This window comes from Apodemus sylvaticus, chromosome 3, assembly GCF_947179515.1.
Source record: "Apodemus sylvaticus chromosome 3, mApoSyl1.1, whole genome shotgun sequence".
NCBI classification, from domain to species: domain Eukaryota; kingdom Metazoa; phylum Chordata; class Mammalia; order Rodentia; family Muridae; genus Apodemus; species Apodemus sylvaticus.
The window spans coordinates 151046514-151065489 of record NC_067474.1 but is presented as its reverse complement, the minus strand read 5'-3'; the positions used below and the strand labels follow the sequence as shown (position 1 = coordinate 151065489).

Here is an 18976-nt window from a genome sequence, read left to right as displayed (position 1 = left end):
ACGAGACAATGAGATGCATCCCGAGATGTCAGAGAATTACTGTTAGTCACTAGGATTGGAAGGAGAGGGTCCCTTTCTGCGAGGGAGATTGTAGCCAATGGTATTGACGTAGCTTATTGAATTGTATTGACGTAGCTTATATGAACGGTATTGACATAGCTTATACGAATGGTATTGATGTAGCTTATGTAAATGATATTGACATAGCTTATATGAATGATATTGATGTAGCTTATGTAAATGATATTGATGTGGCTTATGTGAATGATATTGACGTAGCTTATATGAATGATATTTATGTAGCTTATATAAATTTATTGTCATGCAATAAAGCTTGATTTGTGGGAAGACAATCTGTCCATCTGTTCTGAGGCAGTGCTCACGACAGAGAAAACAGGTCCTGTGGGTAGAGGTGGGTCATTGTGCCGGGTGGGGGAAGGGTGTCTAGGGTGGGTACTGGAACCTTTCTTGATCAGGAAAAAAAAACCCTCAGTGGGGTTTGCTTCCCTTCCAGATCTCAGAAACACAACCCAGCCTTACTCTTTCCCCAGCAGTCCTGAGTGAATCCCTTGTCATTGAGACAGGAGACCTCTAGCGGGGATAGCACCGTTTATTAAGAAAAAAAAATCAGAGAAAGACCACAGAGGGTTTCCCCTAGGACCCAAGAGCCACAGTCTGGGCCTGCTTACTCCTTTCTTGGGTCCTCGGGCTCCCAGATGGGCAGGTCTGTCATGATTCCCTCCTCGCCTTCCCAAGCTGAGGTCTCAGCTGTCCCCACCAAGCCACTAGTGTTCCTGATTCCTGCTTCCCCACACCCTGGGCCTTCACCTCCAGAAGAGTGGGGTGTGTGGCCTGGTGTGGTGGGACCTCATTGCTGGGCTCTGCCTAGCAGTTCTGGGAAAGAGTTGGAATCCCTGCAGCTCCTGAGGGCAGGACCTTGGGCTGTGTGTGGGGGTGAGGGTGGGGGGGGGGAATGCATGTGGAGGAGGGCTGGGTAAGTGGAGAGGCTGCCAGGGACAAGGGACCTCTGGCTGGGTGGGTGTGGAGGAGGCTGGGATGGTTTGTGGCCGTGGGGGGAGGGGGTGAGCTGCCTTCTGTTCTCAGAACCTTGGCCCAGTCCATGGCCACACCCCTCATCAGTTTGACAGTGAGGTACCAGGTGATGACTGAGGTTGGCACTCGCAGCCATGGGACTGTCCACGAGGACTGCTGAAATGGGCCGCCCAGCCCGACTTTGAAGCAGGGGAAGGAGTGGGAACAGTTCTGAGCCCTACCAGTCACGATGCCTGACTCCGAGTCCCCGGAGCCTTCTGAGGAAACCTCTTCCAGTCCCCTTGTCCTGCCCACCAGCCTCGGGGCTCTGCCCACGTGTGTGTGGAGGAGCTGGTGCACCCACCCTCCAGTCCAGCCCAGGGTGGTAGCAGCAAAGCGTGGCATTGCCTCAGTCTCTTACAAAAAGTCATAATAATATTAATAATAATATACTCGACACTGTCAGGCTGGGTGCTGCCCAGGAGTCCGTGAGAGGCAGGCGGGTGCCTATGAGGGGCAGGGACGTGTGTTGGCTCCTGCCTGGGCACGATGCTGCAGGTCCAAGGGCTGTGGGGGTGGGGCTCCAGGCCGGGCCGAGTGCAGCACCAGATTCTTGATACAGCCTGTGATGCCAGAGGAGAACTTGCCCCTGGTCAGTGTGGCCACATCCGGGGCACCGCCTGTGGCAGGAAGAGGATTGTTGTGATAGTGGGTTATTGGTGGAACTGAGAGGCAAGGGAGCCAGACTGCAGCCCCGAAGGCTGCCCTCCCCTCCCCGTCTGCCTCAACACCATGCCGGGCACTCACCAATGTAGATGATGTCTTTGGTGTTGACTGCCACGTTAGGACCCGGGGACCGGCCGATGACCAGCTCCTCACCGTCTACCTGGATGGAGCCTCTCTGGCCCTCTCTGCCGGTATGACAGGATCAGATCCCTTGCCCCAAATTCCCATCCTTCCCTGTCATTGACAGGCCCAAATCTGGCTCCTGCTTGCTCTCAGTTCTCTGCTTCCCTACTGACCACACACAGCCACCTTCCGAGGCCTGTCCTCAGCTTTCTACTCTTTAAGAAGCCAAGGCTCGGCTTGAACTCAGAATCAGCATTTCCTGAGTTCTGGGATCACCAGTGGGCACCACCACCTTGATACTGGGGGCGCACTGCTTGCCAGTAAGGTGTCTCCCCATATCAGTTACTTATTCTGTCCTTCAGATCGAGAAGCCTCCACCTTGTCCTAAGCCTGGGGTGAGGAGGTATGCCCTCCAGATCCTATGCCCACCTCTGGTCCCTTCCCCTAGCACCTGGCTGGACTCCTTACCGCAGCGCCGTTACCCGATGCCACTCGCCGTCATTGATGGGGTCTTCAGAGACAAGACGGGCTTCCCCACTTCCCAGTTGGTAGCTGGAGTAATGGAGATCCACAAAGGTGTGAACTTGGGGGTGGCATGAAGGTACAGATGGTACTGGGGGTGTGTGGCTGGGGCACCTGGACCTACAGCTTCTCATAGGAGAAGCCAGGATTGGAGGAAGGGGTCTTGGAAGTGCTGAGACTCACATGAAGACAAGATGGCCATCCTGTAGTCCAAGGCTAATGAAGTCCTTGCTGCGGCTGGCCTCTCTCACCTGCCAAGGAAAATGGGGTCTCCAGGGTCCCGCACTGCAGTGCTGAGACTCTGAGGGCTGCAGACTCAGCCGTCCTCTCTCCACACAGCCCTGACCAGTGTATGCCAGTTTCCAAGCCCAGAAGCCCCAGGATCCCCAGGTGGATGCCCACTTACCACACCCTGCCAGAGCAGGAGGCCATTGGCTGTGCTGGTCCGAACCTCGAATTCAATGGTCTCGGGTACTTCAGGCAGGCTGGGAAGAGGGAGCAGGAAGCAGTGGGTGGGGGAAGTCTGTGTCTCAGACTCCAGGCCCAGAGTCAACTAACATCCATCTTACCTCCTTGAGAAGCTGTTGCCAGGGAGACCCAGGAAGCCGTTGTCATGAAAGTAGGCTCCATACTGCCCAGGGGCATCTGTGGGTGCATGGGAGGCAGTGAGTAAGAATCTGTAAATCCATCTTATTTTTACTTATAGCTAACTATCATTGTGTTGTGTATATGATGTGTATGAGAGTGCGGGCATGCTCATACCACAGTGGTGTGTGTGTGTGTGTGTGTGTGTGTGTAGATCAGATGATAACTTTTGGGGATCGTTTCTCTCCTTCTACTGTGGGTTCTAGGGATCAAAATCAGGTCATGGGGCATATGTGGCAAGTGCATGTCTCTGCTAAGCCATCTCATCACCCACACCTTTACTTTAACAGGGGTGGGGGAAGGGCTCGCTGCACTTTCCTTTCCTGCTCTTCCTCCCGCCACCCAGGATGTATTTAATTTTCTGTGAATGATGGTTTCGCCGGCATGTTTGTACCCTACAGGTGTGCCTGGTGCCCACAGAAGTCAGAAGAGGACATGAGATTCCTTGGAACAAGAGTTATAGGTTAGTTTCCATGTGCCTGCAGGAAATTAACTGGATCCTCTGAAATGGTAACACATACTTTTAAACACTCTGCCATTTCTTATTTTACTTTTTAGCCTGTGGGCTGGAGAGATGGCTCAGTGAAGAGCTCTTGCTGTTCTAGAGAACCCGGGTTCAATTCCTGACACCCACATGGCTGTACAGCTCTCTGTAATCCCTGCTTCAGGGGATCTAATGGAGGCACCAGGCATGCCCAGGGTACACAGACACGAATGTAGGCAAAACACGCATACACATAAAGTAAGAATTTTAAAAAGATTTATATATGCTTATTTCTTTATCATTATTTATTTATGTGTTTTTGTGACAGGGTTTCTCTGTGTAGCTCTGGCTGTCTGGGAACTTGCTCTGTAGACCAGGCTAGCTTCAGACTCACAGAGATCCACCTGCTTCTACTTCTCAAGTTTATGTGTCTATGTCTGTGTGTGTATGTATCTCTCTCTGCTGTGTATAAAGTGTGTGTCTCCCTGTGTGTATATGTGTGTGTCTCTTTGTGTATATATGTGTGTCTCTCTGTGTATGTGTGTGTGTCTCTGTGTGTATAGTGTGTGTCTCTCTGTGTGTATGTGTGTGTCTCTGTGTATGTATATGTGTTTGTGTGTATAATGTCTATATCTCTCTGTGTCTATGTGTGTGTGTGTGTCTATGTGCATAGTGTGTGTCTCTCTGTGTCTATGTGTGTGCAGTATGCACACATACACATCAGTCTTTTTTTTTTTTTTTTTTGGTTTTGGTTTTTTGAGACAGGGTTTCTCTGTGTAGCCCTGGCTATCCTGGAACTCACTCTGTAGACCAGGTTGGCCTCGAACTCAGAAATCTGCCTGCCTCTATTTCCCAAGTGCTGGGATTACAGGTGTGTGCCACCACCGCCCGGCTCACATCAGTCTTGTGGAGGTGATTAGAGATTATCAGATCCCTCAGATCAGGAGTCATAGGCACTTATGAGCTGCCTGATGTAGGTGGTGGGAACTGAACTCAGGTCTTTGTAGGAGCCTCAGGCCCCACTTAACCGCTGAGCCACCTCTCGAGCCCTGTTGTACATTTTTACTTTTAAATATGTGGAATTCCAGAGAATGAGAGTCCTGCATTGTTCAAACTGGCACACCAAAGATGCTTGCTGACTGAAGAAAACAGATGCCAGGGTGGTTCAAAGGCCTGCCCAAGGCCACCTTGCCAATAAGCTGTGTATGGCTTTGTTCCACTTTGTCCCTGCCTGTCTGTTCCCGTACAAGTTCTTCCCTTGGGCTTGTTTTCCATGAGGATCCAAAATGAGGTAAATTAACTGGAAGAAAAGGGGCTGAGAGCCCCAAAGAGACCAAGGAGAAACTGAGGCCACCATCCGCCTAGCTGGCTACAGGGGGTACGTACCATTGCCCCCACTGCCTTCAGGGTGCCAGTCTGACTCCACTATGCCATATCCAGCGCCTGTGGGGGAAGGGTGGGTTTTAGTTGGTGGACACAGATACCCTGGAACTGTGTCTGGCCCCAGAGGAAGGTGCAAAACAAGTACCTTGTTGACAGCGTGGACCAGAGAAGCCAGGCAGACAGAGGCAACGGGCACCCCGGCAGGTGCCACCATTCAGACAAGGTTCCTGGAGCTGGCAAGGGTTCTCCTCATGTTCACAAAGGTCTCCTTTATGCCAAAGCAGAGATGGGCGAGTGAGCGGAGGTGGGGGGGTGGGGGGGGAGGGCTAGAGTTACCCTCTGACCCTTGGGCTGCTGGTTCCATGCCCTGCTGTGCCCTGGGCTGGCCCTGGTACCTTTGAAGCCATCTTGACAAAGGCACTGGAACTCATATTCACCCGCGGGCATGCACGTGGCGCCATTCCGGCAGGGCTGGCGCTCGCACGGGGAGCTGTCATAGCACTGGCCCACACCCTGGCTGCCCAGGAAGCTATAGGTGAGGTCCAACCGCTTGCCATTCACAGACACCTGTGGGTACAGGGGCAGCAGGGGACTCAACAGGGTGTGGAAGCCAGGGTGTGCCAACAGGGTGAGCATGTGATAGAAAATATCTGGGAAGTTAGGTAGGGACACGAAAAGTGACTTGGGACCCTGAATGTGGAAGGGAGTGGCCAGTCATCTACATGACTTTAGAGTGGTTACAATTATGCCCATTTTGGCAAAAGTGGCTCATCAGAAATTGTATGGCCAGGCAGTGTTGGTGCACGCCTTTAATCCCAGAACTTAGGAGGTAGAGGCAGGCGGATTTCTGAATTCGAGGCCAGCCTGGTCTATAGAGTGAGTTCCAGGCCAGCCAGGGCTACACAGAGAAACCCTGTCTCAGAAAAAAAAAAAACCAAAAAAACAAAAAAACAAAACAAAACAAAAAAAAAACGGGGGGGGGGGGGGGAAGGGAGGGAAGGAATTGGAAATTGTATGATCCCAGGGCACGGGGAGAGGCTGGTGGTCCCATATTGAACTCTTCCCTCCCGCGGTTCCTCTGAGGGCTGCTCCTCACCTCACCCACACAGCCACGGAAGTGAGCACTCATATTGGTGGCTGGGGACAGCTGTACAGAGGGCTCCACACCACCCAGGTAGAGCAGGGTGTGCAGGTTGAGGCCCTGGCTCTTTCCTGGTGAAGAGCGTAACACAGGGCGCCCTCCATCCACCCGCAGGGTGCCATCTTTGTTCAGACGTTCGGCAGACACCCGGTGCCAGCGTCCTAAAGCCAGTGGCTCATGGCTCCGCAGGACAGCCAGACCTGAGGAGATCACAGGTAGCATTGGGTAACAGAGGAATCATGACCCTCCCTCACTATAGGATATGATTAACGGGGAACTTCTCATAGTTTTGAGGAATCTCTGAGGACTTTGTGGTTAGAGTGTCCTTAAAGTCACAGAGACGTGTTCAAGGACAGACGTCATAGGTCTGGTTCTTGAATTTACCTCCTCTTGCCTCCTGGCAACATAGTGACCCAAGGATAGTGCAGAGGGTGACACCCAGAGACTCAGTCACACATGGCACCAACTGCTTACCTGACCCTAACTCATAGCGGAACTCCAGGTGGCCACCAACCATCGCTAGGGACACAAAGTCTTCCACAGGTCCGCTCTTGCCCCCACTGAACAGTAAGATCCCATCGGGTTCCAGTGGTTTGAACTCTACGTCCAGGCGAAGCTCATGGTGCGTATTGGTGAGAGCCGGGAGTACCAGGTAGGACCCAGCACCAGACATCGATGGGGTGGTCACCGTTACACCTGTAGTAACCATAGTTTAACCAGGAGCAGTGGGGAGAGCGGAGCCCTGGGAAGGACCCTCACCACCCCTTAACCTGACAGCGTCTCAGGACCAGCCCTGCCCATCAGGTTGAAGATCCCCGGGAAGACAGAATTCCTCTTGCGGAGCCCCAGGTAAGGGACTCAGGCTTCCAGGAGAGCAGCCAGTTGGTTTTTAGCATCATCCCGCTCTAGACTGATTTCCTCACTCACAGGACTCATCACAGCCTCAGCGTGCCTTATACAGTGTCCCGAGCCACCAGAGAGAACACTCACCTTCTTCACACCTCACCCCTGAGCGGCCCAGGTGGCAGCGACAGGTGTAGCCTCGACCGTCTGGCCGGTTCACACAGGTGGCGTCGGGCCCACAGGCCTCTGCGGGGACAGGGAAGAGACACGGAGATGTCATCAGAGGAGATTCTCATGTCTAAACCCTGCCTCTCGACTCCTGGGAGACCTTGGCTCTTAGGGCCAAGCCAGCCCAGAAGGACAGGCTAGGGCTGATGTCCAAAGTGTGTGAGTGTGTGTATGTGTGTGTGTGTGTGTGTGTGTCTGTGTGTAGGAGTAATCAGAAGGAGGATATTGCCAGGGGAGGACTCCCTAGGACAGCTGTGGCAGGGGTGACTGAACCTGTGTTTGTTTTTGCTTTTAGGCTGTCTGGCTTTGCAGCACTGGTCGTGTGGAAGGCAGTAGCTCAGGCTGGTTTTGAACTGGTACATTATTCTTCTGCCTGTGCCTTCTGAGTGCTAGGATTACACAGAAGTGGTAAAGTGATACCACCCAGTATGATTTTGTTTGTTTGTTTTTGTGTTTGTTGTTGTTTTCTTTTTTAAAGATATATTTATTATTATATATAAGTATACTGTAGCTGTCTTTAGACACCAGAAGAGAGTGTGAAATCTCATTACAGATGGTTGTGAGCCACCAAATGGTTGCTGGGATTTGAGCAGTCAGTGCTCTTAGTCGCTGAGCCATCTCTCCAGTACCGTTTGTTTGTTTGTTTTTGTTTTTCAAGACAGAGCTTGTCTGTGTAATAGCCGGGCTATCCTGGAACTCACCTAGTAGACCAGCCTGGCCTTGAACTCACAGAGAACCACACCTACCTCTGCCTCCAGAGTGCTGGGATGAAAGGCGGCATGAGTTACCACGCCCAGCCCTTGTTTGCTTTTCGAGTCATCCAGGCTGGCCTCAAACTCACCCTTTGATGACCTTGGACTTCTGACCCTCCTGCTAGTCCTCTTTTCCCAAGTGCCAGGACACTCACCTGTATAGCTAGTTTATGAGGTGTTGGGGGGATGTATGGATGACAAAGCCTTGTGAATGCAAACCTTGGGTGAATACTATGCCAACTGGGTTAAATCCCCAGCTCTTTTTCTGGTTTCTTTAAGACAGAGTCTCTGTAACCCAGGCTCATCTGAAACTCATGGTAATCCTGTCTCAGTCACCCAAGTCCTGGGATTATAGATGTGTGTCATTTTGCCCAGCTTGTAATATTAAGACTGGGGTAGGGTTGGGTGTGGGGGATCAGGGCTGTGGCTAAGTGGCAGAGGATGTCTAGCATGTGCAAAGTCCTGGGTTCAATGGCAGCACACACACACACACACACACACACACACACACACACTGTCTGGACTACACAGAGAGGTTAGTCACCATCACGGGATGGGTCTTAAAGTTCTCTTGGAGGAGGAATGAAGAACTGGAGTGGGCTGCTCACCTGGGTGGCAGTGCAGGGCTTGCGAATGCTCACAGCGGCTGCCGGTGAAACCAGCAGGGCAGACGCACGTGTAGCTGCTGCTCTCAGAATCGTGGCACTGGCCCCCATTCTGCAACAAAGCAGCCCCAGACATCAAGCCAAGGAGACCACAGCCTTCTCCCTCCTGCTCCTTAGATGGGGCAGGCCAGGGCATCCAGGGAGGGGCATAGGGAGAGGCACCTGGCAGGGTCGGTCCTGGCAAGTAGGGCAGTGGGAGATGCCGTGTGTTGTGAGGTTGACATCATGGAAGACAATCTCCTCGCCTTGGATGCGCAGCTCACGTACACAGCCTGGCATGGGGGGCGGGTTTGGGGGAGGCAGGATGAGCATCTGGAGGGGATGGGAAGCTGGCCAGCAGCAATCTGCATCTATAGTGCCCCCCTTTAGCTCCTGGGGCTCTATAACCAGCCAGGAGAGTTTAGCTGGGGAGGTGGGGACAAGGAAGGCTCACTCACCTACGAAGCCGCTACTCAGCCCAGCCTTGGGGATGGCCCCGTAGTCAGGATAGCCACCCAGATACAGCTCCTCATTCAGGTCTAAACCTTGGAACTTGCCCTGTGGAGGGGGATAAGTCAGGTCCAACTATTGAGGTACGTCTAGGCTGAGAGCTGGGAATGGGGACAGGCTGGGTCTCACCTGGGAGGTCCCGTTGACAGGGGCCAAATTGCCCACAATCAGAGATCCTTGAGTGAGGCTTCGTAGCAGGGTCACAGTGTGGAACTGGCCTAGGGCCAGAGGTGTGGGGTGGCGGATAGTGGCCATGCCAGAGCCCGCATCAAATCTGCTCCGTGGGATGGGACAGGGGCAAAAAAGTGTTTGTAAGCATGTCTTCACACCGGCCCAGGCTGGGCAATAGGGCCCCGAGGAAGGATATCATCATTCCTTGTTTCTGTCCTTGCTTTGTCCCTGTCACCGCAATCATCCAACCCAGGATATCCATACCTCTTCCAAAAGTGTTTTCCCTCACCACCTCCCTTGGAGCATCTCTAGAGCACGCTCTTAGGGCTGGGAGAATTCTCTGCTCTGAGGCCCCGAAGCCTAGCACCCGGCCTCACTGCATTTGCTTCTGAGATGACAATGATTTTCCTTGTTATGGCTTGGATTCCCCAAGCAGAGTGGATACTCCCATAGGGCACAACCTGACCTGTGTTCACACCTGTTCACACCAGTGCCTGCCACATGGCAAGAGTCAAGTGAGTAATCATTATGCGGATGAATGATTGGTAGAAGTATGAATGAATAAATGGATGAGTTGATGGTTATGTGAATGGATGGATGAATGGATGGATGGATGGATGGATGGATGAATGGATAGATAAATGGGATACACAGATGGATATTGGATGGAGGATGATGAGTAGATGGATAGGTAAATGGATGGATGGATGGATGGATGGGTAAATGGATGAGTGTGTGGATGAGTAAATGGACAGGTAAGTGGGTGGGTGGATGGATGGATAGGTACATGTGTAGATGGATAGGTAAGTGGGTGGGTGGATGTATGGATGGATGCATGGAATAGATGGATGGGTGGATGGATGGATGGATGAGTAGATGGCTAGGTAAGTGAGTGGATAGTTGGATGGATGGATGGATGGATGGATGGGTGGATGGGTAGATGGATAGATGGATGGGTGAGTAGATGGGTAAATGGATAGATAGATGGACATGTGGATGAATGGATGGATGGATGGATGATGGATGGAATGGATGATAGGAGTAGACAGATGAATTAATCAATGGACAAATGGATAGATTAATGAGCACTGGCATACAGTAGTCTACATCTTTGGAGGCTCTTTCCTCTGCCTGCCTGGGATATGGCGCCTACTCCAATAGACCAAGTGGTCATTAATGGTGACAGCTGCAACTCCTCTCTCTCTAGAATCACGATAGTGTACCTCAGCCTAACACAGGATATGCCCAACAGAAACCCCGTGTCCAGTCCCCAGCCCACCCCTCCCTGAAGAGAGGAAGGAAGAGATCTCACCGGAACTCAGGCCTTCCGCCCACGAGGCCAAAGGAGATGAAATCCGGTTGTCTGTTGGCTAGGTTGGTGGGACTCCCTGGGATCCGCTTCTGCCCGTTGTACAGCAGCATCCCTGGAGGACACAGCAGTGTGAGCAGCCTCCCCCAGCCCCACCCCGTCTGGCCACCAGCCCTTCACCACTCTCACTTAAGCTCTTAAGCCAGTCTTCAACTTCCTAATGCCGAGACCCTTAACACAGCTTCACGTTGTGGTGACCTCCCCCAACCATAAATTATTTCCGTTGCTACTTCATAATTGGAATTTCACTACTATTATGAATCATAATATAAATATCTGTTATGTAAATAGTCTTAGGTGACCCCTGTGAAAGGGACCCAGGTTGAGGACCACTGTCTTGAGCCTTTCCGTTCTTTGATACCTCACCCGGGCACGTGGCCAGGGGCCTCCTGATCAGAGACTCAGTGACCTGAGGAGAAGACTCAGGCTAAGAGCTCCAGGATAGGACCTGACTTTTTGGGCATGCATGCTTGGGGAGCACCTGGAGGAGGAGAGGGAGGCAGAAACTTACCTGAGTAGAGAAGGAGGCCTGGACAGTGAAAGGGGGAGACCAGCAAGATGAGGAGAGAGAGAGAGAGAGAGAATATGAGATCCATCAGATAAAATAGAACTTTGAGCAGGACAGGAAGACGGACCAGGAGGACTGGGCATCAAAGCACCCATGTATCAGGACCAGGTGGAGGTCAGAATGCCACAGAGGAGGGATGGAAAAGCAAGGAGGCAAGAGACAGCCAGGGGGCTCTGGACAGGACAGGAGCTTCTGTCAGGGCTCATACTGTGATGAGATCCAAGAGGCAGATCCCCACCCGATCAATCCCAGGCCAGCCTCCCAGACCCGTGAGATGCCTGCTCACCATCCGCAGAGTCTGGCCGGAAGGTGATCTTGATTTCAAACTTCCTGTAGGCATCTTTGATGGTGGGAAGTGGCAGGAAGGAGTAGGGTGTCTGGGTGAAGTAGGGTACCACTCTCTCTGCAGAGAGAAGACTGTCAGAGAGACCCCAGTGGATGAGTTGGCATGTGCTGCCCATTGATTGGAGTCCTCTTACCTGGCACCTGCAGATAGGCGAAGGCTTTGACCTTGCCCTGCCGGTTGGTGGCAGTGCACACGTACGTGCCGGCATCCTCAGGGCGAACTGATGGTAGCATCAGCATATTGTTCTCCAGACGGCTGTCGGGTGGCAGGTCACCATCCACCTACAAACATTGGTCCTGAAGGCCTGGCCTTGGTTCATGCCCCAACCTCTGCCCCAGGCCTGTCTTTTAAGTTGGACTCTTGGTCAGGTTCCGTGGCTCTGAGCCAGCTCAGTCCTGGCCCGGAGGAATGTCGCCTGGCACCTGCCCAGCATTTACCTTGCTCCAGGAGATGGCAGGCGTTGGGTAGCCTGAAGCCATGCACGGGAAGACAGCGGCAGAACCCGCAGGCACTCGGATCTCCGGGGGAGTTGAGATCTGGGGCAAGGCTGAGGGGACAGACAGAGCCATCACATGAAGGCATTCACCAATTTCATGCCACCTTATGTCTTTCTGGTCTTCATTTGACTCTGGGAGAGAGGCACTGTGCCCACTGTGTAAATGAGGGGGCTGTGACTGTTCACTCTTGGTTGGACAGAGGGGGCCAGGCACAGTTGCAGATCAGGCCCTGGAGAGCTGACATCACTTCGGGCCTGAGCAGACATCTGTACAATGGGGACCTCAGAAGGGGGCACCGAGGCAGTGTAAGTGAGCAGGACAAAGCAAGTCTCAGAGTCTGGGGTAAAAGGAATTGCCTTTAAAGAAAACAGGTAAGCTGGGCAGTGGTGGCGCATGCCTTTAATCCCAGCACTTGGGAGGCAGAGGCAGAGGCAGGCATATTTCTGAGTTTGAGGCCAGGCTGGTCTACAAAGTGAGTTCCAAGACAGCCAGAACTACACAGAGAAACTCTTGTCTCGAAAAACCAAAAAACCAAAATACCAAAAACCAAAACAAAACAGGTTTGTGTCTACTGTGTACCTATAGTGAGAGTCTTTCTGTCCCATGATGCCTTTTTATTTTTTATTCTTTTTTCAATTTTTGGTCTCTCTCTCTCTCTCTCTCTCTCTCTCTCTCTCTCTCTCTCTCTCTCTCTCTGTCTTTCTCTCTCTCTCTTTTAAGGTAGGATTTCGCTATGTACCCTGAGCTGGCCTGGAACATGATATGTGTACACAAGGCTGGCCTCAAATTCACAGGGATTAGCCTGCCTCTGCCTCTGGAGTCAGTGAGCCCAGGGATCCACCTGCCTCTGCCTCCCCAGAGTGCTAGGGCTAAAGGCATGCACCACCACACCAGGCCTACTTTTTCTTTCTGATAGCCCTTGGCATGCAGCCTGCTTGGACAAATAGTCACATCCATTCATTTGCTGGGAGAGCTGTCCCTTAAATAGGGACACAAGGCGAGCCCCAGGAAAGCACAGGTATGACCCAGCACCAGGGAGCTGGCAACACAGTCCTGTCCTTCCCAGGTGCCCTCCATAGCCCCTCGTCTCTACCTTGTACCAGCAGCAGCACGTGGGACTGGGTGGTGCCGGCTGCGTTGGTAGCTGCACAGCGGTACTGTCCTGCATCAGCCAGCTCCACATGGGCAATCCTGATGACGCTTCCGCTTTGCACGATGCCTGACCGTAGGCGCCCTCCAACTTTGCTCCATGTCACCTGAGGCTTAGGGTCACCCAGGGCCAAGCACTCGAACTCCACAGAGTGGCCGACTACCACAGAGTGCACCGAGGTGCGGACGTTGATAAGCACTGAGGGCAGGGCTGGGGGAGGGACAGAGTGGTGAGGTCAAGACTGGGAGAGGGATGGCTTGGAGCACTCCACAGGCGACATATCCATGAGGGACATACCATGTTCGTTCATGGATCCCTTTTTAAACCTCTGTTTATTCACACATCTAAGTAGCTGCTAATTCAGCTGTTACTGCTCTGACGAGCACCCACTCATGCACCCAACTCCCTTCCCTTCCTTGCAATACTGGTCACGGCCATTCCACCATGCAAGGTGCAATCAAGGAGAGTAATCCGTGCACATTTACGGGGCTTCCTGAGAAGCAGGGGTAGGCCCTGCATCGCCCCTTTCCTTTCTCACCTCTGGCCCTGCTCTTTGCAGAGGCCTGAAGCCACCCCTACCTTGCACAATAAGCTGGGCAGTGGCCTGGCCTTGTCCCCAAGGCCCATGGGCCTGACAAACATATGTCCCTTGGCAGCTCTGGTCCAAGTTCTGGATTCTGAGAAGAAAGAAGAGTACTGTCAGAAGGAAAGCCAACAGTGTTGCAGCTGTGAGCTGAAACAGAACTTGGGGCTGATGAGATATGGCTCGGGGGATAAAGGCGCATGTCCCTCAACCGGGTGACCTGAGTTTGATCCCTGGGTTCTACATGGTGGAAGAGGAGAACTGACTCCTGCAAGCTGTCCTCTGATCTACACACGAGCACATGCGTATGTGCACATACACATACAGACATGCACACACAAACATGAGACAGACCAGCTCCAGGACCAGCATCAGAGACCAGGATGCCGGTGGGCAGGATGGTGCACCACACCACCCTATCTATCATCTATCTATTCTCTCTCTCTCTCTCTCTCTCTCTCTCTCTCTCTCTCTTTCATCTATCTAATATCTATCTATCTATCTATCTATCTATCTATCTATCTATCTGTTATCTATCAATCAATTATCTATCATCTATCAATCAATCAATCAATCAATCTATCTATCTATCTATCTATCATCATCTATGTATCTAACATCTGTCTATCATCTGTGTATGTATGTATGTATGTATGTATATATATGTGTATCTATCTATCTATCTATCTATCTATCTATCTATCTATCTATCATTTATCTGTGTAATTGCGATTGAACTTCAGGCCTCAACCATGTCAGGCCAGTGCTCGACCACTGATCTACCTTTTCTTTCCATTTTCACTCTTTATTTTGAAACATGCTCTCAATGACGTTGTCCAGGCTGGCCCTAACTAACCCACTCTGTAGCCTTGGACTCAGGATGTCCTTCAGCCTCCCCTTTACAGGCCTGTGCCACGAGGCCCAGCTACCACTAAGGCTCACTGTCACACTGGCTCAAGGTCTCACAGGGACTGAGCGGCAGATCTCTGACCCCAGAGCCGTTTGCTTGCCTTTAATAATAGTAGGAATGCAGAGACGGGCACAGTGGCTCACATCTGTGATCCCAATTCTTGAGAGGCTGAGGCAGGAGGATCACAGCTAGTTAAGAGGTCAATCTGATCTACATAGTGACTTTCAAGCCAGCCTGAGCTGTAGAGTGAGACCTGGTCTTAGAAATCTAATACCAAAAAGCAAGCTAAACCAGAAATGAAGGAACACCGGCTACTGTTAGCAGATGGCCTTCCGGGCACAAGGAAAGCATTATGCATTTTGGAAACTTCAATTCCATAATCTACAACTGTGAAAACTAAAGCCCAGAGAGGACCAGCAGCTCACTCAAGGACATTGCTCTGAGGCAGGCCCCATGGGCAGGTAAAGTGACTCAGTCTCAGTGAGCCTTAGGTTGCAAGGGGTGGGTTGGGGCGGGGTGTACAGGGCTAAGACCCGTCCTCGCCCAACGCCGGACTCACCGGAGGACTCCGTCTTGTACACTGTGTCCAGGAGGCAGCTGACCGCCCTCCTTGAGCCAACGAACGTGGGTGCCACGCTCACTGGGCACAGCACAGTGGAACTCAACGCTGGCCCCTATGTTCCTGGTCTCCAGCTGAGGAGTGACTTGCACAGTGGGTGTGGATCCTACCGGGATGGAAGTGTCAGGGAGATCTCCAGAGGAGCCTGTGGAGACACGGGAGATTCTGTTAGGCATTGACTAATTGGTTAAGGCAGGTTCTCGTATAGTTCAGGCTATCTTCAGACTCACGGTGTAGCTAAGGATGACCTTGAATTTTAAACTTTTGAATTCCCTGCCTAAATGCTAGGAGGGGTGGGTTTCCTGGATACAGAAGCTGCCTGGGACCTTCGAGAGGGATGCTTGCTGAAAACAGCTAAACAGGCGGAGGCCTTTTTTATCCCAAGTGTACATGCCGGCCAAGTAAAGGCCTGTGGGGACGCTGACTCCTGGTTTCCCACCGAGACTCCAGTTGCTTACCTTGGACCAGGACTTGAGCAAAGGCCTCTGCAGAGCCCACCCTGTTGGAGACCTGGCAGCGGTAGCGGCCAGAGTCTGCAGGGCCCGTGGGCTCCAGGTGCAGTAGCTGGTTCCTGGCAACAGCCTTCTCAGGGAGGACGCCACCCACGAGGCTCCACTGGTAGGTGAGTGGGGGCGTACCGTGAGCCAGACATTGCAGCTGAACCAGTTTCCCTGATTGCACTGAGGTGTGTTCTGGAATTACGGTGGCATATGGAGGACCTAAGGGACACACAGAGAGATCAGGTGGGAAAGGGCAGAGGTCACAGTAGGAAGCTGGAACCGAGAAGCACAATCAAGCACTTAGGGTCCAAGAGGAGACATGGGTGGCAGCCAGGGCGGGCTCTGGAGTCCTCTAGATGGATGGTGATTCTGGGGTTCTGCCCAAGGAGGAGGATGGCAGGAGAACATAGGCCTCCACGCAACATTGACTGAAGTCCAAGGAGAGGGTATGGGAGTCTTACTCTCCACGTGCAGGACGACGGTGGCTTCAGCATGCCCAGCAGAGTTGGTGGCATTACAGATGTACTGTCCTGAGTCCTGCTGGGCCACCCGGGGAATGACCAGTGTGTTGCCTTCTATCCGGTGCTGCCAGGGCAGTGGGGCACGCAACTTGGACCAGTGGATGGTGGGCGGGGGGTTGCCTATGGGGTTGAAGATGGCACTGGTCACTAGGTTGTCCCAGGGACCAATCAGGTGTGGAGGTGATAGGCAAAGGTTCTAAGTGACCCGTCATCCCTCCAGGGACTGGCTAAGTGGATGCTTCTGGGAAGTGAGAATCTTCAGATGTAGTCAAGCTGCAGAGCAGCACTGATCTGCCTCCCTGGGGGTCCCCAGCACCCCACACCTGCCCAGCACCCCACACCTGTGGCCGAGCAGTGTAGAGTGGCCGTGTGTCCAGCCTCCAAGGTCATCTCCGCTTCTTCAACTCGGACCTGGGGAGAACCTGGGGCCACTGTGCCAGCATCGACAATCAACTCCACCTGCTTCTGGGCTGTGCCTAGAGCATTCTGGGCTTGGCAGACATAGGTGCCTGCGTCTGATGGTTTCGCTGATGCGATCTAAAAGAAAGGAGTCAGGTTTTGGGGCACACGGCAGAAAACTCAGACATGGGTCCCTTCTTTCTCTTTTTTTCCCTTTTTTTTTGTTTTTGGATTTTTTTTTTTTTCTCAGACAGGGTTTCTCTGTATAGCTCTGGCTATCCTGGAGCTCACTCTGTAGACCAGGCTGGCCTCAAACTCAGAAATCCGCCTGCTTCTGCCTCCCAGAGTGCTGGGATTACAGGTGTGTGCCACCACCGCCTGGCAAGGGGTCCCTTCTTTCGATTTGCGATTATCGCTTGTTTTCTGAGCAGTGGTCTAGTGTAGCCCAGGCTGGCCTCGAACTCTACCCTTGATGACTGTGATCTCCTGAGGCTCCTGCAGGGTTTGGTTCACGGTAGGCAAGGTCTTTCCCAACTGAGCTGCATTCCCCAGATGCCCTCCTTTTTAGCTCCTCTACGTGCTGCTGAATGGTTCACCCTACTAATTTCCCACTGAGTCCGTCCATCTGCTTAGGTACCAACCTACCTATCACTCAACCACCTGCTCCCTCCCCTGGGCTTCTGCACCATTCCATCTTCCTTTCCATCTTCCACCTTCCTCCTCTTCTCTGTCCATACACTTAGGCTCCCTCTAGGCTTCTATCGGGTCTCAGAAAGGACCTCGGATGCACACATGGAACAAACCAAGTGTACCTTCAGCATCGCGTGGCTGTTCATGAGCCCAAACAGCCGCGGCTCCAACTTGACAGGGATGCCGAGTCGGGTCCAATGCGGGGAGGAGCGAGGTTCCCCAGAACTGATGCACTCCAGGGTGATGTCCTTCCCCATCTTCACATGCACAGGACCCTCAGGGAGCACAGACACCGTAGGGGGCCCTGAGAGAAAAATGACACCCAGAGTTTTGGGTTACATCCGACTCCACAGTATGTGAAAACTGACTCATTGGGTGGACGGCCGGAGGGGGCAGGCTTTAAACCTGGAGAAGCTGGGCTGGCAAGAGCGGCAGAGCCACAGGTTGGTGTCTCTTACCATGCACACTGAGATTGACGACACTCTGGGCCACACCATAGGCATTGGAAGCCACGCAGCGATAGGCTCCATGGTTGCTGGGCCGGGTGCCCACGATGGTGATGATGGAGCCGTTGGGGCTGATGTGGACGTTGTCTGTAGGGTTGCATTGGGGAAGTGTGATGGTTAGTGTCAACTGTCTCTCAAGAGGATCATCTAGGAGACAGGCCTGTGAGGGATAATCTGGAACGGGTTCACTGGCATGGGAAGACATGTTAACTGTGAAGAAAGCTATCCCCCGAGCAGGGAATTCTGGATCTTATGAACAGAGAACTTGAGCTGAACAGGGGTATTCATTCATTCATCTCTCCCTGCGAACGATTGCGGATACCAAGGAGCAGCTGTTTCAAGCTCTTGTCGCCTCGACTCCTCTGCTTTGATGGACTATATAACCCCCAACTGGGACCTGAAATAAGTCCTCCCTCAGGACCCCCAGTTGCCTTTATCCGGGTATTTTTTATCATATCAACACTAAAAAGGAAGGCAAGGGGTGGAGAGCACACTGTTGATCCTCTGTGCCTGGGCCTGGGACCTGATCAAAGATGGCAGAAAGTGGGTGTCTTCGGAGTCTCCTGGGTCCTGCTCCATCTTTACATGGGTGGGTTCAAGCCTTACTTACCCAGAGCCACTCAAGAATATGGTGTAGATCCTGCTCCATCACAGAGGATGGCCCTTCCTCTTCTCCAGCCCAGGCACCCAGCCACTCACCCTCCAGTTCTTGGTTCCGAATCTTCCACTCAAGGCTGATGGGCGTTGCTCCCTCGTGGATAAGACACTTGAAACTGGCATCTTGGCCCTGTCGTACCGTGCTGCTGGGTGGCTCAATGGAGATGACAGGGCTTCTGAGGCCTGCATGGTCAGACATTAGGCTCAGTAGGGTAGGCTGGCTCTACCCAGGTAGGCCCTGCCTAGACTCCAGGCTCCCCTCCCCACTCCCGGCATTCCCAACACTCACGGTAGGAAGACCCTGCACTGGTGGTTACTGTGATCTTGAAGGAAGCCTCGTGCTCGGGGTGGGAGCTACCAGCCACTTGGCACACATACTCGCCGGAGTCAGCAGGGGAGACGTGGTAGAGCCTCAGCAGGGAGCCATGAGTCTGTCAGGGAGAAAGAGGAGGAAACC

At 52.7% G+C, this 18976-nt stretch overlaps 1 protein-coding gene across 1 annotated transcript in view; it reads right to left on the bottom strand.

The window, feature by feature from the left end:
- Window positions 1-592: 592 nt before the first annotated feature.
- Window positions 593-18976, bottom strand: part of Hspg2 (heparan sulfate proteoglycan 2) — a 98314-nt gene continuing 79930 nt past the window's right edge. Inside the window, exons 68-97 of the mRNA XM_052177805.1 lie at window positions 18809-18950; window positions 18562-18702; window positions 17815-17949; window positions 17479-17660; window positions 16609-16804; window positions 16208-16387; window positions 15705-15965; window positions 15187-15391; window positions 13714-13811; window positions 13078-13344; window positions 11925-12034; window positions 11621-11768; window positions 11428-11544; window positions 10517-10628; window positions 9163-9307; window positions 8982-9081; window positions 8707-8816; window positions 8488-8596; window positions 7047-7145; window positions 6531-6752; window positions 6012-6256; window positions 5311-5482; window positions 5061-5183; window positions 4919-4975; window positions 2973-3048; window positions 2810-2888; window positions 2587-2654; window positions 2350-2433; window positions 1840-1943; window positions 593-1712 (exon numbers count right to left, since the gene is read on the bottom strand). Coding sequence (XP_052033765.1) covers window positions 1540-1712; window positions 1840-1943; window positions 2350-2433; window positions 2587-2654; window positions 2810-2888; window positions 2973-3048; window positions 4919-4975; window positions 5061-5183; window positions 5311-5482; window positions 6012-6256; window positions 6531-6752; window positions 7047-7145; window positions 8488-8596; window positions 8707-8816; window positions 8982-9081; window positions 9163-9307; window positions 10517-10628; window positions 11428-11544; window positions 11621-11768; window positions 11925-12034; window positions 13078-13344; window positions 13714-13811; window positions 15187-15391; window positions 15705-15965; window positions 16208-16387; window positions 16609-16804; window positions 17479-17660; window positions 17815-17949; window positions 18562-18702; window positions 18809-18950 — 4260 coding nt within the window. The 3' untranslated portion in view covers window positions 593-1539. The remainder of the gene's footprint in view (window positions 1713-1839; window positions 1944-2349; window positions 2434-2586; window positions 2655-2809; window positions 2889-2972; window positions 3049-4918; window positions 4976-5060; window positions 5184-5310; window positions 5483-6011; window positions 6257-6530; window positions 6753-7046; window positions 7146-8487; window positions 8597-8706; window positions 8817-8981; window positions 9082-9162; window positions 9308-10516; window positions 10629-11427; window positions 11545-11620; window positions 11769-11924; window positions 12035-13077; window positions 13345-13713; window positions 13812-15186; window positions 15392-15704; window positions 15966-16207; window positions 16388-16608; window positions 16805-17478; window positions 17661-17814; window positions 17950-18561; window positions 18703-18808; window positions 18951-18976) is intronic.